At 40.0% G+C, this 24,016-nt stretch overlaps 3 protein-coding genes across 6 annotated transcripts; 2 read left to right on the plus strand and 1 right to left on the minus strand.

Annotated features, from left to right (window-relative positions):
* The first annotated feature begins 118 nt into the window (after nucleotides 1-118).
* Nucleotides 119-13,502, plus strand: eif2ak1 (eukaryotic translation initiation factor 2-alpha kinase 1). 2 transcript variants are annotated; one of them, XM_085415959.1, is made up of 15 exons: nucleotides 119-511; nucleotides 2,450-2,617; nucleotides 2,742-2,878; nucleotides 3,037-3,071; nucleotides 3,158-3,260; nucleotides 3,409-3,489; nucleotides 3,582-3,675; nucleotides 3,773-3,821; nucleotides 8,092-8,473; nucleotides 8,923-9,031; nucleotides 9,189-9,295; nucleotides 12,377-12,491; nucleotides 12,582-12,661; nucleotides 12,836-13,069; nucleotides 13,232-13,502. In XM_085415959.1, the coding sequence occupies exons 1-15, from the start codon at nucleotides 343-345 to the stop codon at nucleotides 13,355-13,357; spliced, it is 1,989 nt and encodes a 662-aa protein (XP_085272085.1). In that variant the 5' UTR covers nucleotides 119-342; the 3' UTR covers nucleotides 13,358-13,502. The 2 variants fall into 2 exon arrangements, with proteins under 2 accessions (XP_085272085.1, XP_085272086.1); XM_085415960.1 differs by having other exon boundaries at nucleotides 120-511; nucleotides 3,161-3,260.
* Nucleotides 9,305-13,359, minus strand: LOC146663289 (ankyrin repeat domain-containing protein 61-like). 3 transcript variants are annotated; one of them, XM_085415962.1, is made up of 6 exons: nucleotides 11,372-12,053; nucleotides 11,087-11,181; nucleotides 10,741-10,912; nucleotides 10,366-10,566; nucleotides 9,743-10,027; nucleotides 9,305-9,628 (listed from the first exon to the last, which is right to left on the minus strand). In XM_085415962.1, exons 1-6 carry the CDS (start codon nucleotides 11,552-11,554, stop codon nucleotides 9,422-9,424), a joined length of 1,143 nt encoding a protein of 380 aa, XP_085272088.1. In that variant the 5' UTR covers nucleotides 11,555-12,053; the 3' UTR covers nucleotides 9,305-9,421. The 3 variants fall into 3 exon arrangements, with proteins under 3 accessions (XP_085272088.1, XP_085272087.1, XP_085272089.1); XM_085415961.1 differs by having other exon boundaries at nucleotides 9,307-10,027; nucleotides 11,372-12,050; XM_085415963.1 differs by lacking the exon at nucleotides 11,372-12,053 and adding an exon at nucleotides 13,226-13,359 and having other exon boundaries at nucleotides 9,310-10,027.
* A 140-nt stretch (nucleotides 13,503-13,642) lies between the features above and the next one.
* On the plus strand, nucleotides 13,643-23,496 carry usp42 (ubiquitin specific peptidase 42). The gene is made up of 18 exons (XM_085415956.1): nucleotides 13,643-14,174; nucleotides 15,410-15,659; nucleotides 16,245-16,451; nucleotides 16,554-16,664; nucleotides 16,899-16,998; nucleotides 17,963-18,030; nucleotides 18,130-18,200; nucleotides 18,292-18,374; nucleotides 18,483-18,594; nucleotides 18,711-18,851; nucleotides 19,095-19,195; nucleotides 19,379-19,544; nucleotides 19,643-20,326; nucleotides 20,434-20,513; nucleotides 20,675-21,754; nucleotides 22,005-22,312; nucleotides 22,405-22,458; nucleotides 22,544-23,496. Exons 2-17 carry the CDS (start codon nucleotides 15,419-15,421, stop codon nucleotides 22,452-22,454), a joined length of 3,603 nt encoding a protein of 1,200 aa, XP_085272082.1. The 5' UTR covers nucleotides 13,643-14,174; nucleotides 15,410-15,418; the 3' UTR covers nucleotides 22,455-22,458; nucleotides 22,544-23,496.
* Nucleotides 23,497-24,016: the final 520 nt, after the last annotated feature.

Genomic DNA, 24,016 nt, shown 5'->3' on the forward strand with positions numbered 1-24,016 from the left:
TTAAGTTTTTATTTTATTTTATTTTTTTATTTTACAAAAACATAGATTAAATAGAATAAATAAGTTAACCTTTTGGCTTAATACGCTTATTGTCAGACGGTCCCTGTAAGGCTGGGGAACGCAAAACATGGCTGTCCATTGACATGGTGAACCTTATGGCATTTTTCATACAGCTTTTCGGACTTTTCTGCCGTTGTACATTTTCACAAACTGGGATTTAACGTAGAGTTTGACTCATCTTATTGCAGACATGGGGCAGCTTTTTTATTTTTATTTTTTGTCGGGCAGCGTGGTGAATTAAGCGTTTTATTTTGCCATGTCATCGTTATTTCCCGTACTAAAATGTACAGCTCACCGTCCGACAACGGACTCGTGCAGTCGGAGGAATGTTCTGGCAGCAGCGGCCTTTTGCTTCGGCATAACCGTAAACCCAGCTGGAGGCAGGAGGCAGACAGTATCGTTAGCCTGCTAAACTTGGCGACTGAAGAGGACGACGAAGTCCAGTTTGACAGTAAGCAGATTTTCGTTGCTGTGTTTTACAACTGCTAAACTCAAAGGTTTTGTTTACACCGGTGTCAACCAAACGTCCGTGACGGTTGTCCACATTGATTGAGTGAAATGTGAGTTTTGGAGTTGTCGAAAGTCCACACCTGCATTTTTACTTATGTAATATAGCAGGGGCGTAGCTAAGAAGTTAAGAGTCCGTGTGACAAGCCATCCTCTGAGAGACCGTTTATTTTAACTGCATGAACAATTTTAAGGATCAGCTTTAGTCTTCAGCCTCAGCCTCCAGTCATGATATCGTGCACAGTACCCTCCAATAAGTATTAATTGAATATGGTGCTTGCAAGCATATTCAATCTTTTCACCTTTGCAAAACCCATTTGAGCTGGGTATGCATTAAAATGTTAACTTAAAAAGCAATCTCATTAGTTGGATGACGTATTGTAGTATCCATTGTTTGAGTTTCCTTTTACTTGAAGCAATCAAAGTAGCATGAATTAGTACAGACATTAAAAAAATAATACAAACACTCCCTTTATTGTGGATAGCTGGTACCCAGCCAGATCCACTTATACTTAAGTATAGTGGCAGCTGTCCTGTTTAAGGCATGTTTAGAGTGAAATGAATTCTGTTAAATGCTACCATTTACCTCAGTGATTGTATTAGATTTAGGATTTGAAATAAACTTCAGTGAATGTGGCCAAAAGAAGAAGCTACCGTAGCTTTATAACTTTTGCTGATTTTGATTGCATGTAAGCTTCCTCTACTTTTGCTGTCTTCATCCTGCACTCTCTCCTTCTCACCCTCTCTATCCTCCTCCCTCAGGCTTTGTGCTGTCACCAAAATGTAAATGTGACAGTGAAACAGAATGTACAATAACAACAATAAAAGCAGGATTTACATCGTTTTATGATAGTATTCTAATTGAATATAGGCTTCCACTGCCCGTTGATAGCTAACATCCTTCTGGCTTGCTCTGGAGTGCTGTTGTGCTGTAAACAAATAATGAAGCCCAATTCAAGCAGAATGGGAATAAAATAAACTACACTGGCTCCTTGGCTGGCATAAAGCGATATGGCAGTAGACTTATGGACAGCTAATAATCTTTAGCGCTCTAGCCTACATCGGCTAAGGTTTGTGATGCTATTTAGAGAATTTGGTGATGAAAATTAGGGGTGCTTGTCCCCCCACCAGAAAGGCTCCAAACCCTTTGAAATACACTCGTATATATTTGTGTGTTTGAGGTCTCATTTATGTTTTGGGTTTTGAGGTATGTGCGGCTGAAATGCCTGACTGAATTAAAGCAACCATACCTATTTATGCATGGCCTATCCCTTTAGTTCTTAGTGTCACAGAGAGAAATAATAGTCTTTACATGTGAATTTACTCCATAGAGCCTTCAAATAAAGTGAGTCACAAAGAGGCAGGTCTAGCCTGACCTTCCTCCTTTACATAAACAGGATTTAAAATACACCTGGTTAATGTTTGCTTCACACGTCAGGCCCTCCCTGTGTACGAATTCTGCAATATTATAAAATGAGAGTGACGACGGAGACCATGCAAAGACCCCTACATGCACATCTTCTCCTAAGCTCAGTCATTTTGTGCGATAGGTGGAGGGGGGCCTGTGTCCACTGGATAAGGCAGATAAGCATTACTGTTGTGCACACCCCCTTATGCATAAACAAGATGAGCAAATTTTTTCTTGAAGTTGAATCATTAGTGTAGCTCTGAGGCCTTAATATTGCACCGAAAGGGTTTTCACACAGAAGAATGGATATAGGAGAAAGAAACATTGTAGAAATTATAGCAAAAGTTATTGAAGAAGGTAAGACAGCTGTGTCAGAAATCTACTCTGTGAACTTTACAGAACAGTCAGCTGCTTTCACAAGTGCTTATTTGATCTCATTTTCAGTGTTTTTCTTTCTTTTTGTCCTATGTTTAGCTTCAGACACAGACGATAACCGTGAGGTGTTGATGGCTGGTAGGCATTATCCGTCAATCCAAGAGTTTGCCTCAGCCATCCCCAACCACCTTCTCCTCGGGTCTTTGCTCGAGCACCTGTGCTTTGTTTACGAGAGCAATCCAGCTCGCTCACGCATGCTGTTTAAAGGTAGCCATCGAGATCCTATACTAAGAACTGACATTTAGTTAGAAGAGAAATCCAAATACAGTTCATGTTTAGCATTTGGTTCATGTGTCACATAGGTTTAAGTATTTTATTGCTCCTCTCACAGTCATAGGTCAGCGTTTAGCTGCCATGAATCTCCTTTCACCTCTGGCAATAAGTGATGAATTCAGCACCGTCAGACTCCAGCATAACCGGGCCTTCACCGAGCTGCTTAATGCTGCCAGCTCCTCACTCTACCCTCAGGTAAGTGGATCTGTTGCCAGCACCTACACTGCGTGCTTGGAGTCAGTATGTTAGTTTTAATCAACATTTTTGAGCAAATTCTGTACTTTGATAAACCTTCTTTGCCGCCTGCTGTGTCAAAGAGTGATCATTGTGATTATCCTCGTCTTGGTTTGCAGGGCCTCGGAACAAACGCACACAATCCTTCTCTAAGGTAAATTGTATTTGGATTTTTTTCTGATGCATGTGTTCAAAAGCATATTTCAGTACATTTTTAAGGAAGCCTGTTTGTGCCTTAAGCAGACCTAAGGAGGGACTGTTTCAAGCGCAGACATCACGGTATCTCAGTGAGTTCGAAGAAATCTGTAGACTTGGGAAAGGATCATATGGAAACGTATTTAAGGTATATATAATTTTTGTGACATTCTTTAAGAAACTCTTCTAAACTTTTCATTTTTCCTCACAATTTCATTGTACATGTACAATGACAAGAAAGGTCTATTCTGTTCTAAAACTGGATTTGAGTTAAATCATTGTGTTATCGTTGATAGGTTATGAACAAATTGGATGGACAGTATTATGCGATGAAGAAAATTCTCATCAAAAAAGTTTCAAAGGAAGACTGTATGAAGGTAAGCCTTCTGAGCTGTGCTCATTAGAACACTTATGTAACTTAAATACAGAGATATGAAGTACCCGCTTTAACTTGTTTTACTTGCTGTAGGTCCTTAGGGAGGTCAAAATGTTGTCCAGCTTGCAGCATGTAAATGTTGTGGGCTATCACACCGCATGGATGGAACATGTCCAGCCTGCAGCATGTGAGTATTTCAACTCTGTCCTGCACATGTTTGTTTGGAAGAAATGCATGATGGGACCGCTGATGGAGACTTTGTGTGTAAACTGTCTTTGTTGCAGATCCTGAGTCAAACTTGCCTGCACTAGAATCTGCTGGACGACAAGACAGGTAGGCAGTGTGATTATTATCCGTTTTGGCTTTGTGATTTATTAGGTTGTTGATAATTACAGTGTTACTATTATTCTCATTTATGGGCTCAAATTTTCGTTTCGAGGGTGTGCTAGAATAGATTTGCAGGCGTTAATCTTCAGATGGTACACAGATACAGCATTACTTCTCACCTTATGTGTGCAATGCTGTTTGTTTGCTCCCTTCCTGAATCCCTAATGTGTTCCGACTGGTCAGTTGGCACGATATTTCCACAGTATAACGGTTTAACGTTTTCCTAACAACAAAGGATTCCTGGTTTTAATCCTAGGAGGAGACACAAATGCCATGGGTGGGTGTGCTAAATTAGATGCTGAGCTACCCATTGTAACCCTTTAGGGACTAGCCAAAAGTAACTTTTTGTCAGTGGTTACTAAAAAGACAACAATTTAAAATAAGCAGAAAGGTTTCCTCTTGCTTCTAATGTCCTCTCTGTGCAGTTTTTATACAATTTTTTTTAAAAAACCTAACAAAACAAAAAAACAGCACTTATGTAATCTTTAGCTGATTATATTAATAGTTATTTTTTCAGACCACATTACTGTTATATTAAGGGTTTTAGTTATGAGCAGCAAATTGGCACATGATTTGGAACATGGCTTCTGGTTTAAATTTGTCTCAGTGAGCCAAGTTTGTTTGACTGTTTCATTTTTATGTTGTCTGTGAACAGAAACAGAAAAATCTACCTGTATAAATGAGAACAGATTTATTGGGAATATTGCTTGACTAAAATTTTGTTACCGGTAGTGTGAACAAAGGCATATGGGAGAGAAGCAAACATAATGTTAACCATATTACTGTCACACTTTCCTCCTCTTGTTGGAACGTTGCCATCTGGATTTAGTTGACTCAGGTGCTTAAAGTAGCTACCAAGTAGGCATCTTGCCAATGTGTTACATAGTAGCATAGGTAACAGAAGAAAAGACTGGATTACAAACCAGATATTTAAGGCAGTTCAGTAGCATTGTTTTGTGTGCGAGTAAATAACTCCATTTGTGGCCTATGTAAATGTTTTACAAGTATAGGCTATACAAATTATGAACGGCATTATTAAACTCTCTGGGGAAATGTCATTTTTTTCATTATTTCACAAGTGTTGTTAAACAGAGAAATTGTCCCACCATGGTGTCTCTCTCTGTGGGGATTGTGTTCTTTATAATGTGTGCCTCTCCCTTCTTTCTTGAAACATAATCAGCATCTCTGAGGTTGTCCTTAGCATACTTCAGTCTGACTTGTAGGTGTCTCTAATGCAGAAGTTGAGTTTTTCTTGGGCTGCAACCTCATAGTCCATTCCTGTGTATGGCTCTATTGGATTACTTCTTTTTTTTTTTTGACACTGTAATTTTTATTGATAGTTTTGTCACAGTTTAAACATAGACATGTATTGCATTACAGGAGAAATAACCATGCAAGCACACAGTCAAAACAAACAGAACTAAAGCGAACAAAAGGTGTGGGTGCCAATTCTAATCAACTACCGTATGCATGCCTGCCTTTACTCCGCAGCATACATACTCCAGCTTATATACGTACTTTTATACGGGCATGCATCAATAGATATACAGAGTCATAGACCTTAAATGTTTTGTTCGTTCATTAATTTTCCTTGGTGCCATATAATGTCCACTTCTCCCACTTAGCAACGAAAATATCTTCCTTTAATCTGAGAATGTAAGTCATTTTTTCCATTGCATAGATTTCTCCAACAATATTTAACCAGTCTTTTGATGAAGGCGGATCCAGTTTGTACCAGTTTCTTGTTATAGCTTTCTTTGCAGCTATCAATAGGATTTTTGTCAAATACAAGTCGTCGTACAGAACATACTCTCTAATATTCCCAAGATATACAGTTTTAAAATTGTGTGGTAATTGATAGCCCAAGATATTGCCTATTACAAGAGTCACGTTCTTCCAAAAATTATGCAGTTTCAGGCACTCCCAAAACACGTGCGTATGGTGTGCTTCCATGTTACCACATCTTCTCCAGCATGGCAAACTGTCTTGAGTCTTTTTACTTTTGATTTTTGGTGTGATAAAGAATCGAGTAAGGTGTTTCCACCCAAATTCTCTCCAGCATCTTGAGTTAGTCGTTGTGTTCTGGGTTTCACACATATCTAACCATTCCTCAGTTGAGATATCAGTTTTTATTTCCTGCTCCCATTTCTTTTTTATGTATTCAGTTGATGTTGCCGTGTTCTCTCTTAGATTTTTATATAGTACAGAAATCTCCTTGAATTGGAGGCCCTATTGGATTACTTCTTGAAGTCTACCATTCCCGACATGGCTAAGTCATTCATTGGTGTCTTGGCAGTTGTTTTGGGGTCTTTAGACACGTCTCCCTCTAGTTTTCTTTCCACAGTCTTTGAGATCTTTCACTTTCTACCTCTACCAGGCTCGTTCTTTACTGTGTGACTCTCCTTATATTTCTTGGTGATGCTTTTCACTCCAGTTCTTGACGCTTCAAAATGCTGTGATAATTTTGTATAGCCATCTCCTTATTGGTAAGCATCAACAATTCTTTTCTCAAGTCTAAACTGATTTTATTTGTCTTTGGCATAATGCTTTCTCATGTGACAGCTAAAACTCTTGCTGAAGTTTTAACTGTGTAAATTAGAAGATAACCCTTAGATTTAACTTGATTTTACAAGCTTTGAGTATTACAGAGTTACATCATTGCACAGCAATGGTTTGTGCTATGGCTCAATAAAAAGGTCAGTTTTTCAGGAGTCTGATAATGTTGTTTTCTTCTTTTTTTCTGAAAGAAATCTGGATTTTTGTAAATGGTTTTCTTGGGAACACATACATTATGTATGTTTATCCTAGAAACCCTATGTTGATTTCTTTATGTACTAGGTTTCTGACTTGTTGTGTTTAAAAGCATTTGGGAAAATTTTGACAAAACTAATAATTTTCTCCTGCTTTTGTAAAATTACCTTGAAGTGGAACACTTTGGATGAATTGCTGACTTCAATTCAGAGCACAAGTAACATTATTCTTGATTATGTGTAGAAATACCATTAAAGGTGGGCTATTTATTGCAGGTCTTGGCATAAAGTCTGTGTGACTAGTGAACAGTGTTGGTCAAGTTACTTGAAAAAAGTAATCAGTAACTAATTACTGATTACTTCCCCAAAAAAGTAATCCCGTTACTTTACTGACTACTTATTTTCAAAAGTAATTAATTACTTAGTTACTTAGTTACTTTTTAAAAACACGATTTACAACCTGAATAGGTGATAAAGCGATAGATCTTTCAGCCCAATTCTACTTTTTCTACATAATCCATCATACAAAATGTAATCAAATGGAAAAGTCCCTTTTTAAAACTTGTTTTATTCGTTTTAATCTTTTAACTTTATGCATCAAGCAAAAATGTAATTATATGCAACATTCTCTGACTGGAAGAAATTTGTTTAATATTTAAACCTATTTTCTGCACATTCCAGCACATAAAAAGTGTTTACACTCAGTCTTTCAAATAGATGCAAGTAAAACACAGCAGAGAATAAATAAAATCAAAGACTAGCGGTCCTTTTGCTCTATTCTCACCTGTAAAGCAGGAGCGGGGTACGCGGAGGTTTACCCTGGTGCAGGTGTGCCGCAGCGGTCAGTGGAAGGATACGGCAGTTTCTCTGTGAATTTCCCATTACGTGGTAGCGCACTCGGAGCTTGCTTGGAAGCTCACTCACATGTACTGTACCAATGTACCTGCACATGTGATGTGACAATAAAAGTGATTTGATTTGATTTGATTTGAAGTTTAGGGGTTTTTTTCGCTGTAAAAAGAAGTTTTCTTCCCACGCACAACGGACACTAATGTTTTTGTCACTTTTTATCAAACTTAAAGTAAGGTCAGTACTTCCACGCTTTAAATGCTGCACGCTCATACTCTCTCCAGTACTCGATATATGATCCACTGTTGATCTGCACACAGCTGTTGTCATGAACGTCGCACTCGCTTACGTCACTGTCATGAGACATTCTCGCAAAAAAAAATCACGGTTGTAGTAACGCAGTAACGCAGCGTTCCTACGGGAAAGTAACGGTAATCTAATTACCGTTTTTGCAATAGTAATCCCTTACTTTACTCGTTACTCGAAAAAAGTAATCTGATTACAGTAACTGCCCATCTCTGCTAGTGAATGACTAGATATCTCGAGGCATGTACAGGCAGCACTAGTAATTAGTTTGTGAACTTGCACTAAGTCTGTCTCGACTCTTTCATTTACAGCCTTGATGAAAGTGGGGAGAAGAAAAGCAGCAGTTCCTCTATAGTTTTTCAGAGCCACAGTCAAACACCCGCAGAGACTGCTTCAAGTGCCAAAGTACCTCAGAGAGACACGCAGCCTATAAAAGCCTTAGTTCCCACCCAGGAGGGACAGGTGGTGTGTCCCAAGACGATGCGTCGCATCCCAGAGAACTATGTCCCTTGCGTTTTTCTGGGACAGCAAGGTCCCATTAAGGCCTCCAAGTGTCCTGCCATGGGTTGGGACGCTTCAGCAGTTTTGGATGAGGAGTCCAGTAGGAGTAGCATGGAACTAAACAACAACTCCTGCATTGACAAGGAGTGTCATCAGTGGACTGAGAAGCGTCCAACGAGGCCTTCTAAAGAGGTAGGTGATTTAAAAAAACAACAACAAAAAACCCAAACTTTCTTGGATTTAAAAAAGCTAATTAAACTAATTTCAGATACTGAGGTAAGTGTATGTAGAAGTCATAAGTTCAGGCTTCAGACTGATCTAAATTATAATATTTATAATTATTTTATTTTTATAATTTTTCACAGTTTTCACACGGATGTCAGTGAGATTGAATATCAGTAATATGATCATCTCCAGCACACTGCTCTCGAACAGTGCATTCCTATCAGAGAATAAACTGAAAGGGTATACCTAGTTTAAGATAATTTTATATAGGCTTGCAAAGCAACGCTAGTAAAGCCCATAAATTATAATAAATAACAGACATGAAGGTGGAAATGAGCAATAGGAGTTTTTTCTTTTTCTTTATTGCAAAAAAGAAAAGCAGAGGATGTAACTTTTCTGTTATGGCATATCTGCAGGTGCACTTCCACCTGATGCTTTATATCCAGATGCAACTATGTGAGCGCTCCCTAAAAGACTGGATCTCTGAGAGGAACGCCAAGCCCAAAGAGGAACAAATCTCAAGATGTAATTTCTCAGTTATACGTCCATGTTTATTTCAGATTACTTACAGCCCAGAGCTTCATGTTGCTTATAATATATGCAGATAATATTTTTAGGGGTATTCTGAGATAGAAAATCTTTTTGGGGGAGGGGAATAAATAGATGTATTTTCTGTTTTCAGGTCCTTATGCCTGTATTGATACTGAACACACGCTCAGACTGCTAAGACACATACTTGAAGGTGTGGAGTACATTCACTCCAATGGAATCATGCACAGGGACCTGAAGGTATGATTTCTCTTTTCTTTCTTTCATCCACACCTCTGTTACTTTAAGGTTAGTCAGCGGTTTGATGCAAAAGTTTAAAGTCAGGTGGAGTTTGAACTGGTGTCAGGTTGGAGTAATATGAAATTATTATTTTACATATTCCTGTTCACTGTCTGTCACAAAGGAGATGTTGTGTACATTCTCCCAATGGTTGAAGATAAATTTGTACAGCTTGTCAGGAAGGATTTTCCTCGTTTCTTCTTTCTTGCCTCTGACGTGTGTTAGATAAATGTCACTCTTACAAATATCCTGAAGTCTCCTTGGCTGTCGAGTTAGGTTCATGAGGTAGTCTCTCTGTTTAAAGAAACATGGTTTTGTTAAGGTTAAGGGCAGGTGGCCTTTTTGGTTGTAGACAGTAAGCGGTGAGGTCAGGCTGAGGAGCTTCACTAGCAGAGAAACATTTCTCACATTAGGCATGTTGTTCAGGAAAAGGTACAGACAGTTCTCCCCTGCTTCGCTTAGCTTATACATGCTAGCTCCGTAGCTCAGCAGCAGGTCTACGAGCTCCTCGTTTCCCATGCTACATGCCTCGTGTAAAGGTGTCATGCCAGCGTTGTTCACTGCATTGGGCTCCGCGCCTTGTTCGAGCAGCTCAGTGATGCTGCTAATGGCGTCTTCTGGGGTTTTAGTGGTCTTTGTAGCCATTGCCACAGCAGCGAGGTGTAGAGGGGTGTTCCCAGTGTGCTGCACTCCCTATTAAAAAGAATAATACAGACTTGTTGAAGGACACAAGATATTTCAACAGTGTTGAGAGCAGAAAGGTTAAAGGAAAACTGAATCACATGCTGCCATTGTGCATCTTTACAAACTTGATCCATGCTTTTGGATGGGAAGGGGCTTTTTATAACCACAGCATATATAATTGAGTGAGTATGTAATTAAGATTGTAAGTAAATATTTAATTAATGATAAGTTGGTGTTGACAGTTATAATTAACTTTTCCTATGTCTTATTATCCATAAAGCACAGTTGATTAAAAAAACAAACAAACAAACATAATACTGAATATCAAATTCTCAAACAATACAAACCATGTTAACATTTGCGCCATGCCTGAGCAGACTGGCAATAATATTCTTATGCAGTATCCCAGCAGCCATATGCAGAGGTGCCATCCCACTGCCATCCACAGCATTAACATCGGCACCATAGCACGCCAGTATTTGGACAGCAGATAGTGCTCTGTAGCGTACTGATATGTGAAGAGCTGTCTGGTGGCCTTTTCTCTCCACCTACAGATGAACCACAATTTAACCAGTATTTATCTTAAAGCAGAATTTACTTCCACAGACTTATTACAGTATGCTGACTTTGACGTTGTTGGTAGCCCTTTTGCATGTTGAACATCAAAGTTAGGAGATTGTAAGAAGCAGCTAGACATCTATTTGCCTACATGGAAAACTCACCTTAGCATTGATGTTTACACCATGGTCACAGAGGAGCCTTAAACAGGCCTCTGCCTTTGTACACACACCGATCACTTTAGTCTGGAACTTGGAATCTGGTTTTTGGGACGTATTCAGGATGCTTGGCCAACCAATTATCACCAAGTGCAGCGGGGTTCGACCAAGCATATCTCTGTGACAGAGGTAAAGGTGAAGACATGGAGAACAGAAGACTTTTAACAGAAAGTACATTATTTTTCTTGTTCTCAACCCCCTATAAAATAATTGTATGATGATCAAATGCTTCAGGAAGTATTAGGTGATTCTACCTGAGTTAGATGTCAGGTTTTAGTGCTTACATCCATACCTCAATTCAGTGTCTGCTCCTGCAGACAGAAGACTCTGCATGCTTTGGATTTTTCTGTAAGAGGCAGCCAGGTGAAGGGGAAGAATAGCAAAGCCCTACCGGGAAAAACGAGTGAAGAAGAAATGGAATAATCATAAATTTAAGTTTCTTGTTTGCCTATAAACAGTTGACATTTATTTGCTATCAAAGTTGTTTTCTTTCTTTGTTTCTGTGAAGTGAGACTTGCTTGCAAGCATAAAAAGATCCTTGCAGTATTTTATAAGATGGTAGCATTGTTGCATTTACCTTGCAGAAGGCTTCTTTATATACTTTGCCTTGTGGCTCAATGAGGAAATTGCTCCCATGTTTCTCAATCAAGTCTTCAATGCGTTGCAAGTCCTCTTCCATGACTGCTGTGTAATATTCATTGCTGTGAATTTTGCTAATGCTACCTCTCTTATCCAAACACTCCTTGTGCTCCTCCAGCATGGTCAAGTGCTGCAAATTCACTGATGTTTTTCATAGAAAGACATCAGGAAGCAATACTTTACGGAAGGGAAGTCGAAAGCTACTTCTGTTTTCTGTGGTTGGTGTTTTTCTAACTTTGATGTGCAGCCTTCCTGTCTGAACTGATAACTTGTTGCTGCACTCGGGGCCAATTTTGGGGGCTTGCTGCATCCGTTCCTGCAACTAACTGTGTTTGCATCACATAGTTACCTTTTATTTACCTGTACTTAAAGTTAAATCTTGATGACTGTGGGGGGATGAAATTGAAAAACAATTGACCATGTTTGGTTACCTTCAATTTTATTTTCATATTTTTACTTTCTCATTTTATTTTTCCATTTTAAGTTATCTTTAGCTAGACTGAGCAAGTGCCGCAGTTGTCTAGCAATCTCATAAATCAGTAAGTTCAGGGAAATAAATGGGGAGAAAATGTAGGTGAAGTCACTACAAATAACGTAAATAAAAAAATGAATACAATTGAAAAGTAATGGAAAAAACAAAATACAGTATAAATAGTCCCATTATTAAAAATATGCTTTCTATTGCATTTAATTGCTTATTTATATATTCTTTTTGTTCACTGGGACAGACTGGATTAATTATTCAATGTATTTTCCCATCAGAGCCTTTATGTGGAAAAAAATTTAAGAAAAAATATTGCACATTTTATGTAAAGTTAGATTCTCTCAAATCATAAGAATGTTTAGTTTTTGTCTTTATTGTATTGCAGATTTCACATAAAAGAATCTGTGTCCTTAGTGACATATGGAACTTAATTATAACCTTTTTTTTTTCTCCCCACAGCCAAGGAACATTTTTCTTCACGGCCATGATTGTCATGTTCGGATTGGGGACTTTGGTTTGGCCTGCAGGGACATCATAGCGGATGGACTCAAAAGCAACACTTCTCCTTACAGCGGTAAGAGTTTACCCACATAACATGGCATGTTTCAGAACCACCAGTAGATGGCAGCGTTTGCTATTTAATGACATTTCTGGTGTTTTCAAGATTGCAGCCATACTTCAGGTGTTGGCACATTTGTGTATGCTGCACCAGAACAACTGAAGGGCTCCAATTATAATTCAAAGGTAATGGACTGCCTTACTTATTAATAATTCATGTTTTCTTTTCATGTAAAAATCATTCTGAAGTGTTAGCAATTTATGATTAGAAATGGTAACATTTTATTAGAATTAATTATTTTTTTCTGTTGTCTTTTAACAACTGTGCTGAACATGAATCTTCATTTGCTGCTCACTCAGTCTGACATGTACAGCATCGGAGTGCTGGCTCTCGAGCTATTCCAGCCTTTTGGTACCGAAATGGAGCGGGTCCGGACACTTGGGGACCTGAGGGAAGGGAAAATCCCTGACTCGTTCTGCCACAGATGGCCAGTTCTGACAAAATACATCATGAATCTCACAGATAAAGAACCCAGTGTTCGTCCCACAGCCAGCCAGCTTCTACAGAGTGAACTCTTCTGCAGTAAAGACAAGGTATGGTGTAATTAAAAGACTATTTCTTTCTTTACTTAAGGAAACAAAGTAAATAAAAGTTACTCATGTAAAGAGTGGATTATGTTTTACTGTTTGAAGTTGTTGAGGTTTTTGTTTTCATAATAATTCCAATCCAGTTTTAAGAATATTCCTCACCCTCAGGTGATCCACGGTTTGCAGAGGAGGGTTGAAGAGCAGGAAGAAGAGATCATGCAGCTGAGGAGACGGATCACTCAGCTCCAGACTTCACAACTCACAGTTAATTTCTCCGAGCTGGAAAACACCTGAGCCTTTGAGGGAAAAAAAAAAAAAAGTTGCTAGCTTAGTGCAAATTAGTGTGTTTGTATGTTTGAATATTTAAGTGTGTCTCATGCATCTGGATTGCAAATACTTTTCTTCATTGAGCAGTTTAATAAAAATTATTTCTAATATATTCGGCAGAGTTTCTGCAAAGCACCGTGTCACTTAAAATCATTTGAGGTATTTCTTTAAAATCTATGATTTATATTATGAGTTTGACAAGTCGATGTTTAAGCAGAACTGAGCAGCAGAATAGTTTATCCTGAGAGTTCAAGGTGCAGTCTTTACTGTTTGACACAATAAGTCCTGTCATTCTTTCTTTTTTCTGAAAACATAGGCACTTATTGTATTTACATGATGAGGGGTTTCTATATTTCCTGCATATATGTTTGAGATTTGTTTAAAATGAGATACAGGGGGTGCGCTCTGTTATGTTTCAATAGCTTTCAAACGTTAAAATGCTGGGAGCACCCAATAATATAGGGAAAATAGCATTTCTACATAGTTTTTGTTTTGTTTTAGTAAAATAATTAAATCTGGACCACTTCTATAATCACGATAAAGCTATAGAGCTCATACTGTGGGGTGGTACACCATGTACACAAAGTTTAGAGGTATGTACATGCGCCGGATATTCACTAGGAACGTTTGACGATTTTAGGAACCTATCAGAGGCCTTGTTTCATCCCAGGTACCCGGATGTACCCGTGGGGCAATTAGCTACGTCATTGTTCACCGCCGGACACCCGCTAGAAATAAGGAATGGATTTACAACCTCTACTAACGCGATCATAACAGGTTACAGGTGAGTGTTGTATTGCCTTTACGATCAAGTGCCACTTTAACTGTGCGCCCGTAATATTTTGGTAGGCGTGAGCCGCTGAGATTTGTTGTAGTAAGCTTACACCGGTTCTCTATGTCGTGTCGGAGAGAGCAGCGCAGTGATCATACACAAGCGCCGGCGTCGAGCCCCTCCTTTCTCCTCTAGCTAGACGCCCCGTTGCCCAGGCCACACATTTTTAAATAAAATAAATGTCACCGCACAGCCAGGAAACTACCCGTCAGCTTGCTGGTCCGTAACTACGCTTCTCTGCGCCATGTCAGCCAGCGTCCATAGTCTTGTGCTAGCTAGCAAGTAGGCAAGCTAGCTAGCCGCACAAAATACTAGCACAGTTCGATAGCTACGTTGCGTTCAGCGTTTCGATGGTTTTTGCATCTTCTTTAAGTGCGCGTCATTACATCTCGGAATTCGACAAGACTGGTAAGCTCTCAACTTGCTCTCCGTCTGATGTGCTCAGGGTTTTTTGTGTGTTTTCTTGAGGTTTTGCGACGCTGCGTGTTAAAGGCCTAGCAGCCGTCATTTAGCCAATGTGAGCCACTCTGTAAGAGCAGGTGGGAGGGAACAGCTGCTTCTGTTGTAAACGTGCTTCCGACTTGGAAATTTCCTCGGTCGAGTGGGTTATCTGGCATTTCCCCTCTTGAGTTTTCTAAACACTAATTTTTGTCGATATTTTAAGTTTGTTAGTTGGACAGAGTTAAATTAGATGTCGAAAGTTACTCTTGTCTCCTGGTGTTTGTTATTTAAAAGGAATCTGACAAGATGATTCAAATAAAAGCAAAGGGTCAAAAACAAATATTTGGCGCTCACTTATGCTAGTCTGTTTGTGAATGTAAACAAATCATCCAATCTAACACAATTTCTGATACTTGTTTGCTGAAAGTTTAGGCGATGGTATGAGGGCAGTGTTTAATATAGCGTTATTTAACTATAAGCTATAAGAGACTTAGAGCTTTTTATTATCATTGTGCAGTTTTTTGCACAGCGAAATTGGGTATAATCTGTTAATGTGGCTTTTGTATTTAGTAGTTGTTGTCCAAACTCACTGTACTGCTACCTAACCAGTGTAGGATTAATGTAGTATTTAAGTTTTCTTTCCCTTTTTCCAAAATAACAATGAGAAAATTCAAACCTAGCAACGACTTAGTTTTTTTTGTTTTGTTTTCAGTTCATAAACGTATGTGTCTTTGTTCCTAATGCAGCTATGAACAATGACCATAGTTGACGGATCTTCAGAAAAGTCTGACCACGAGTCAGCCGGATGTAACCGACCCTCCTTCACCAGTGGAGACGTGGGGATGGACGGCAGTTGTTCCAGCAGCTGGGCAGTGGGCCCCACTGTACCCAGTGACTCTCCAAGGCTCAAGGCTCCAGTAGGCTGCCTGGCCCCCACTCCTGGAGCTGCTGTGTACAACAGTACACCCTCCTCCGTGGACCGGCCCAAGGACCAAGGTCAGAGCAAAGCCTGGCTTTTTTTCAAAATGTCTTTTTAAGCTGTTTGAAGATTTTTATTGTCAGACAGAATAGTTTTCCAACCTGTTTTAGCAAATATGGAACCACACTTTTTAGCCATTATTTACCCATATTTGTCAGAATTGGTTTTAGTAACATACAGCTAATCTTTTTGCTTCTGCTTTCACACAAGTTTGACAACTGTTTTTGTGGGTGTTGTGTTGCTGCTTCCCTTCTCCGTTCATTCATCCAGTTATGTAATGCATCCAGCTTTGCATGATCAGTCACTTCAGCTCGTGATGCAATTGCTGTTTTTATATAAAGACCGGCAGCCCAACTTGTTTAGCAGAAACAAAGGAGAAGGCAAACTGTCCCGTCTTTCTTCCTGAGCCTGTTTAGGAGTTGTTCACAGTGGCCAGAATCACATTATATAACTGTTAATAGTTGTAGCTATTACTGTGATGTCCTGACATGACTTTGCCATGTGCCAGTGTGTGGTTGTATAAGTAAGGTAGCATTAAATTATGTCCTTTTTAAAATGTATTGAAACAGATTTTTAGTAATAATTGTGGCTCTGTGTGTCAGTGATGAGCAGTAGCGATGGAATTGACTTGCCCCAGAAGGTGCTGTTCTCACCAGATCGGCTCAGCCTAAAGTGGGCCCAGGTTCACCGCATTGGTGCAGGCCTCCAGAACATGGGGAACACCTGCTTCCTCAACTCAGCCCTGCAGTGTCTCAGCTACACCCCTCCTTTAGCAAACTACATGCTGACGCGGGAGCACTCCAAAACATGTAAGTTTATTTCACCAACAGTGGTGTTACGCAGTCCTGCGCTGATTCTCACATTGTATCACTCCTTACTCACTCAGTATTTTGTCTCTGTCTCTGCTGCAGGTCATGAGCCAGGGTTCTGTATGATGTGTACCATGCAAAACCACATCATTCAGGTTTTTGCCAACTCTGGGAATGTCATTAAGCCCATTGGTGTACTCAATGAGCTTAAGAGTAAGTGGATGACTGTTGATGCTGTGCTCTGTGCAAAGTGTTTACCTATATTTTAATGATAGGAGGCGCTGTGTGACTGTTTACCTTTTGTAATTTTGGAGGGAAATAATCTGGAGGGATTTTGAATTCTGTTTTTAAATAAGTGTAAACTTGCATTTAACTGTGGTATCCTTTACAATAATTCACCTCCTGCTTTGTTTTTTGGTTCTGTTTTTCCTCGTTCCCCTCACCCAGGGATTGCAAAGCACTTCCGCTATGGAAGCCAGGAAGATGCTCATGAATTCCTGCGGTGCACAGTGGATGCTATGCAAAAGTCCTGCTTACCTGGAACCAAGTGAGTGTCATTTTACATTGCATGCATTCTAAACAAATTAAACACAAAAAAATATTTTTACTTGGGCTTGACAGTGTTTGCACTTTATTATGTAGTAAGATCCATAATTAGCTACGTAGAGGTAACACCGTGACAGTAGGAGAATATGAAATAAATCCTTTATCCTGTTTTTTCAGGAAGTGCAGTTTATACTAGTTCGTTTTAACTATTAATGCTTCAATTGCTGAGAGTATTTTTCAGAAATGCAGATTCCTCAGTCTCTTGCCTGACTGACACCTCAGTTTACATACTAGGCAAGCCACTTGATATAATACCTCATTATTATATCAAGTTTTTTAATGAACTTGACTGCTCCAACACAGAAAGTATTCTTACACTGGGTGTGGTAGCTTGTTTTGGTAACAGGGCTTGAAAAGATCAGAAGCGGCTTAAACGTGTAGTAAAACAGGTGTCTGGGATTATGGGGGAGAGCTGCCAGTCTTAGTGTCTAGTATAGATTTCTTCTGAGGCAACAGGGTAAGCAGTGTGAGCAGGAGCACTCAACCCCTCAGGTCACCCTAATGGCATTAGTGCTATTATTGCAGCAGCAAAATTCAGAAAATCCAGGTTTTTCTATGTGTTACTATAGAGCTTCAAAGTCTATGTGCACATTTAACCAAAACTACACGTTTAACAGATGCACTGGGCTGAGTGTTGTGCTTCTTGTTAGACTCCTAAAAATAATTTATTAATTCATTTTTTTTTTAAGAACCTAAAGTGTCAATTCTCATCAAATCAATTCTTCCCGTGTAGCAGCAGATGGCCTCTTAAGTAATTAATCGTGCTCCAATTCCTCCTATTGTCTTTTCTGCTACTTGAATACTATAAAGTGATCGTCTGGTTCCAAAATGCTAAAAATAAATGGTCAGTTAATTGTTGCACTGTCCTTATTAGTTAACTTTTGTGCTTTATCTTTTTATTATAGATTGGACAGGCAAACGCAGGCGACCTCTTTCATCCATCAAGTGTTTGGCGGGTACCTAAGATCCAGAGGTAAGTCACTGTTTTTTAAGGTTTGATTTATTTTTCTTTTATTTGTCTTTTTATGTCTTACAGCTTGTGTGATACTCATAGCACTGATTTCTGTTTCAGTTAAATGTTTAAACTGCAAAGCTGTCTCAGATACATTTGACCCTTTTCTGGATATCACTCTGGAAATTAAGGTAATTGGACAACATTCAAAGTGACGTTGCTACTATGTATTCTCTGCATTATGGAGTGTGAGGTTTTTCCTCTCTCTCTCTGTTCATATAGACTGCTCCAAATGTCTCCAAAGCTCTGGAGCAGTTTGTCAAGCCAGAACAGCTGGATGGCGAAAATGCTTACAAATGCACCAAGTAAGTCAAAGAGATGCCAAACCATGATGAGTTTTAGTGTTTAGGTGTGATTTTTATTTTTTTTTATTTTTTTTTTTGGTCAACAAGCTGAATGTTTGTTTCCTTCAGGTGCAAAAAAATGGTAACGGCCTCAAAAAGATTCACAATCCATCGCAGCGCCAATGTGCTCACCATCTCACTCAAACGCTTTGCAAACTTCAGTGGAGGCAAAATCACAAAGGTAAATGGCCAATAGTGTCTGCTTAAGTCATAAAGATACATGACAGATGCTTTGTTTTATTATAAAACAGGATATTTGCATGTAATGTTTGAAATTTTTTGTTTGGTGGTCATCAGGATGTGAAGTATTTGGAGCATCTGGATCTGCGGCCCTTCATGTCTCAGTCCCACGGGGAGCCCCAGCTCTACAGGCTGTATGCTGTGCTGGTTCACTCTGGATTCAGTTGTCATGCTGGACACTATTTCTGCTATATTAAGGTACTGGCTGTGCCCGAATCTGTTTGAATGTTGCTGTTGCTTAGTACAAACAAACACACACCATAAACAACACATTTCAGCAGAAAACTGAATGCAAACAGAGAAAAATACTTTGTATGCATTGAAAGAAAGAAAGAGAGAGAAAAAAAGACCCCTATATAACCATAAGATTCTTCTTTTTAGCTCAAATTCAATTCAGAAACTGAATCTGCTGTGTCACATCTCTCTCATTCTGTCTCACAGGCCAGCAATGGGCAGTGGTTTCAGATGAATGACTCGTCCGTGTCAGTCAGTGACATTAGGAACGTCCTCAACCAGCAGGCCTATGTCCTCTTCTACATCAAGTGAGTAAACATCGGTATTTTTAAACATTCTAGGCTTATTCCTTCAGTAGAACTTTTCCCATCATTATTTAATAATGTAGACAAGTTTATTCCCACTTTTCTTGTAGAAAATTTATTATTATAACCTAATGTTATAATGTTGATGCTTTGTCATGGTTAATATTCTTTTTTCCATGTCATCAGGTGCACAGATGTGAAAAAAACTGGGGACTACAGCCACGTGAACCATAACGCTGGCATATCTGGTCAGTCATCTCCCCGGCCGGTGGTGATCCCACGCACCATGGCCACCATGCATCACAACAGTGTTGGCTTCATAGGTCCCCAGCTGCCACCACACATGAACAAGGTACTTCCTCACCTGAGGGTACTGCTAATGTTGTTGTTTTTGTTAAACCCAGTGTTTGTCTTCTAAAAACCTGTTGTTGTGACTTCTTGTTCCTTCAGAGTTCGCTTCATGTTAATGGGAATGGATCTCTGAGGGACTATCCCACAAGCTCCAAGCCCAGCACCAGCGGCAGTGCGGTGGGGAAACCAAACCATGGACTAGCTACTTCTGCTTCCTCTGCTTCCATCTCCCACTCAGTAAGCCGGCCCACAATGATTCCAGACAGCGACAAACGACAGAAGCTTTCATTTTCAATTGGGTTAAGCAAACCGAACCGCCCATCTGCTTCTTCCTCCTCTTACTGCCAGCCGTCCTCCGCCAGCAGCTCCTCCTCCTCCAGCTCTTTGTCCTCCTCACAGTCTACCTCAGACGTCCAACCAGACGTTCGTTTTATTCCGCGTCCACTAAACCGAGTCGGCGGCATGCCTTTCAGTAATGGGGATCACAACCCTGTAGGAAACGGGGCATCCTTCCTGGTGCCGTACAGCCAAGAGTCTTCAGAGGAATCAGACCAAGAGAACTGTGGCACTCTGGATAACGGCAGTTCATCCAAGTCTCATCCTAATGAAAATAAAGACACAGGAAATGTCTTTGATAATTCTCCCAAAACCGCCAATGGGGAGTCAGGAGTGCACCATCACGGCAATGGATTAAATGGACAAACGTATGGAGACTTCAAATCCAGTCAAAATGGGCACCACAATGGTCATCACAAAGTGAATGGACACAGCGGCCCTGACAAGGTAAATCTTGTCTTTATTTTTAGAATGCTTGTCTGTTTGGGTTTTTGTTTGTTTTTCTTAAAGGGACGTATTATTAATATTTCTTTTATTTATTTTGGGCACATCAGATCTCTGGCAGTAATCATGGCAGTTTGACGTCTACGGCTCCTGTTGCTAATGGAATAGGCAGTGACCATAGCCAACCAAAGTAAGCCTAACACTGAACTAAAAAAAACTTATTGCTCTGCTGTCCATTTTATGCATTTAAATTTTTAAGTTTAGAGGAGTGATCTTAAAACTGTGCAGACTTTCCTCTCTGCCAGTGTGACAAAGCATTGCTCATATTGCTTTTGTATTTTATTTTTCCAGCAAAGATGCCTCATCCCAGGCCAGTTCTTCTCAGAGCATTCATCCTGCTGCTAATGAAAGCCAGGATTTCTCCACTCCTGTCACAAGGGCTAAAACTCCATCTGAACCCCTGCCTCACTGTACAGAATCCTCTGCTGTTAGCGCTTCACCCTCAGCTACTGCTACAACTACCCCTTCTGTTGCAGCTAAAGAATCTGCTTCCGCTCTTTCTTCTTCTGGGCAAGATGACAACCCTGCAGCCTTACCCCCTCAGCCGGGCTGCTCTCAAAGCACCAGTGGGGCTTCTGCAGCTCCACAGAAAGTTAGCGTAAGCAAGGATGAAGCCAAGGATCTACCACAAGATAAATGTGCAACAACAGGGACTGAAGGACGTAAGGATACTAAGGAGCAGTATCAGTCCAAGCCTAGTTCTAGTTGCAATGAAAGACGATCTTCCCGAGACAGGGAAAGACTGTACTCTAGCTCTGGCAGAGATAGAGAAAGACACTACAGGGATAGGAGTCACGAACGAGAAAGCGACGGCGATCGTCACCGGTACAGACGGGACTACAAAGACGGTCACCACCGCCAGTACAGGGATCGTTTCCCCCTTTCTGGACGTTACTACAGGGAATGGGAGGCCGATCGTCACCGGGAGCGAACCTTCCAGCACCCTCGGGAGCGTGATCGCGACAGGTGCTCTAACCATTACCATTACTACCGCTACCGGTCAAGAGAGGACATTGACCATGAGCGAAGGGGATATGGTTACTCCCACCGAGAGGAGTCTCGTGGCAGTCGGAGGTGGCTGCAGGATAGTAGAGACTCCTGGGCAATGAAGGATAAGAGTAATGGCAAAGAGAGAGAAAATTACTCTTCAAAGGAAGGAAATTTCTCACCTTCTACAGCACCAGAAACAAACAAGTTCAAGGGCTCCCCGCCACGGGCTCGCCTTTCCTCTCCAGACAAAGAGGATCAAAATCACAAGAGGACTCTCAGCAAAGACAGGGACGACAGCTCTGAGGCCCGCCACACTAAAAAACACAAAAAGAGTAAGAAAAAGAAGAAATCAAAGGATAAAGACAGACACCGTGAGAGTGGGTGAGTACTGCCATCTTTCTCTCAATCCTTTAATGAAAACAGAAGGAAATGTTTGTTTGTTTTAAGCTAGATTTTTTTTTGAAAATAATATGGGGTTAAAGCTCACTATCAGTATTAATATTTTCTTAAAAACGGAAAGAATTTTCATCATTTTATTGATAATGGGTCACTTTTTCTGTCTTAGGCTGGCCGTAAAGCTTGAGATCTTGGTTTTGTTAAACAATGTGATTGGTTCTCTGTCATCCCATAGAAGTTCTGATGGAGATTCAGACAGAGCTGCGGAAATGAAGAAGAAAAGGAAAAAGAAGAGACATCAGGACAGCGATCCCGAACTGCACAGCCCAGACGCAGCTCGGAGCCACAGAAACAGAAGCAGCGAGGAAAGGGAGAGCCGCAAGCGACACCACTCTGACAGAGACTTTGAACATGACAATGGTTTTCCATCGGAAAAACGTCGCTGCACAGACTACGCTGACGGCAGCGGTGACCATCTACTACCTTCCGATCATACCGCACCGGCAAACGGTTCAAGTTACGGCCATCTCAATGGACAACCAGGTATTCATTTAGTCTCCAAAATCACAGGAATGCTGAATTAAATGGTGCTGACGAGCTAGTCCAATTTTAAAGCATCAAACCCTGTTTTGTAGGTTACAGCCAAATCAGCGGCAGTGGATTTCCCAGTGACCTGAAATACTGACTCTGTGAGTGGATGTCTTTTTAAATGGTCAGCGTTGATGTAGCTACTAATACTTTCTCTTCACTAAGACCTCATCTTTGTCATTTCAGTTCCATCAACCGAATTTTAACAACAGCAGAGGAATGACATCAACTTTTTTGACGTGGTGCTTCTTCATTAGGAATAATATTGTATTTTTACCTTAAGTAAAGTGTTTTAAAATTTAAACTATCCCCCCCCCCCCCTTTTTTTTTTTTTTTTTTTTTTCCCCTCTCCTCAAATGGGCTTATTTATTTGCCGTAATTTCTCCTAGCTATCGGTTAAAAAGAAACCTGTTGAACATTTATGATGAAGAATATTAATATATACTTGTATGAACACAAAGCCTGGAGCTTAAACATCTCAACTGCTGCTCAGTGGAACTCAGGACTTGAAAAAAACGTGTTAACATCAATCACAGATATCCACCTGCTTCGAAGAGGAACGAAACAAAGGGAATGACGTGATGCCCGAGAGGACTGAAAGGCATCGGAAGTTTAAGATGTCACCATATCTACACAGCTGCAATGTTTTACTTTATTTCTTTCTGGGAGCCGTGAAACTAATGGAGTTATTTGTGCAAGGGGAGGGAGGGAGGGAGGGAGGGTGGGGTGGGGTGGGGGGTGATGAGTGCAGTGGTGGGAACAGAGCTTTGCTGACTGATACCTCCATGTTAACCCTGGAAAGACTTGAGAACATTTCCCAGCTTTCATTTTCATCTTCGTTCCCATTTGTGAAGCCTAAGATTCACTCTGTAATTTTAACTTTCTTCACCAGATGCAGAGGGGTTTTTTGTTTTTTGAAATTAGTTTTGTCATGCCGCTCTCTCCCACATTCGAAAAACAAAAAGAAGCACCACGCTATTGCTGTCATGGTGGTGGACCACTTTTTCCTTTTTTTTTTTTTTCTTTTTTTTTTTAAAGATACAGTTTGTCGTCTAGCGTCAAAAAATACTGTGAATTTAATTTTGAACTGTAATATCAGTTACTTTTATATGTTTAAAAAAAAAAAAAAAAAAATCAAATCCTGTATCAGGATTCTCAGATTTCTGTTTTGTGTTTTTAGAAGAACAAATTTTGAGCATATTCTCTGGACAAATTCAGTGATGAATATGCTTTGGGTTGTTTTTTTTGTTCTTGTTTTTTTTTCCTTTTCAACTCTAGACAAAAGTTGGAAGAAAAACTGCTGTTATACCTTTAAGTTTAGCATGTACGAATTTATACATTGTATAAGGTAAACGCCTTAAAATACATTTGTTAATGTCAGAAATTGTAATTTGTTCTTGGTCTTGGACTTTGTTTACAAGCTGCATTGAAATGAATGGGGAAAAAATGCTGATTGAGATGAGTTGCAGGGATTTTGCTTTTTAAAGCCCCTGTGTGCTTTTGTATGATATAGACTAGACTGTATGAGACTCTTGTTGAGCAAACCTTCCACTACGGTTAAATTATAATGTAGATCCACTAACGACACTCCTATGTATTCAGGTTTTTGTTACATACAAACACTTTTCTAGCTGTTTGGGCTCAGCTCACTCTAATTTT

The sequence above is a fragment of the Rhamphochromis longiceps genome, linkage group LG8, assembly GCF_057381845.1.
Source record: "Rhamphochromis longiceps isolate RC_006_pf linkage group LG8, R_longiceps_female_GT1.1, whole genome shotgun sequence".
Classification (NCBI taxonomy): Eukaryota; Metazoa; Chordata; class Actinopteri; order Cichliformes; family Cichlidae; genus Rhamphochromis; species Rhamphochromis longiceps.

What these genes read in the sequence shown, in the direction of transcription:
- eif2ak1 (XM_085415959.1), top strand. Translation starts at nt 343, where the DNA reads ATGTACAGCTCACCGTCCGACAACGGACTCGTGCAGTCGGAGGAATGT. An exon ending in CATATGGAAACGTATTTAAG is followed by an intron (nt 3,261 to 3,408) that starts GTATATATAATT and finishes TATCGTTGATAG; the next exon opens with GTTATGAACAAATTGGATGG. An exon ending in ACATGTCCAGCCTGCAGCAT is followed by an intron (nt 3,676 to 3,772) that starts GTGAGTATTTCA and finishes TCTTTGTTGCAG; the next exon opens with ATCCTGAGTCAAACTTGCCT.
- LOC146663289 (XM_085415961.1), bottom strand. Translation starts at nt 11,554, where the DNA reads ATGCTGGAGGAGCACAAGGAGTGTTTGGATAAGAGAGGTAGCATTAGC. An exon ending in GGAGCAGACACTGAATTGAG is followed by an intron (nt 10,913 to 11,086) that starts GTATGGATGTAA and finishes CCTCTGTCACAG; the next exon opens with AGATATGCTTGGTCGAACCC. An exon ending in GTGTAAACATCAATGCTAAG is followed by an intron (nt 10,567 to 10,740) that starts GTGAGTTTTCCA and finishes GTTCATCTGTAG; the next exon opens with GTGGAGAGAAAAGGCCACCA.
- usp42 (XM_085415956.1), top strand. Translation starts at nt 15,419, where the DNA reads ATGACCATAGTTGACGGATCTTCAGAAAAGTCTGACCACGAGTCAGCC. An exon ending in CGGGTACCTAAGATCCAGAG is followed by an intron (nt 18,031 to 18,129) that starts GTAAGTCACTGT and finishes TTTCTGTTTCAG; the next exon opens with TTAAATGTTTAAACTGCAAA. An exon ending in CCATCTCAATGGACAACCAG is followed by an intron (nt 22,313 to 22,404) that starts GTATTCATTTAG and finishes CCTGTTTTGTAG; the next exon opens with GTTACAGCCAAATCAGCGGC.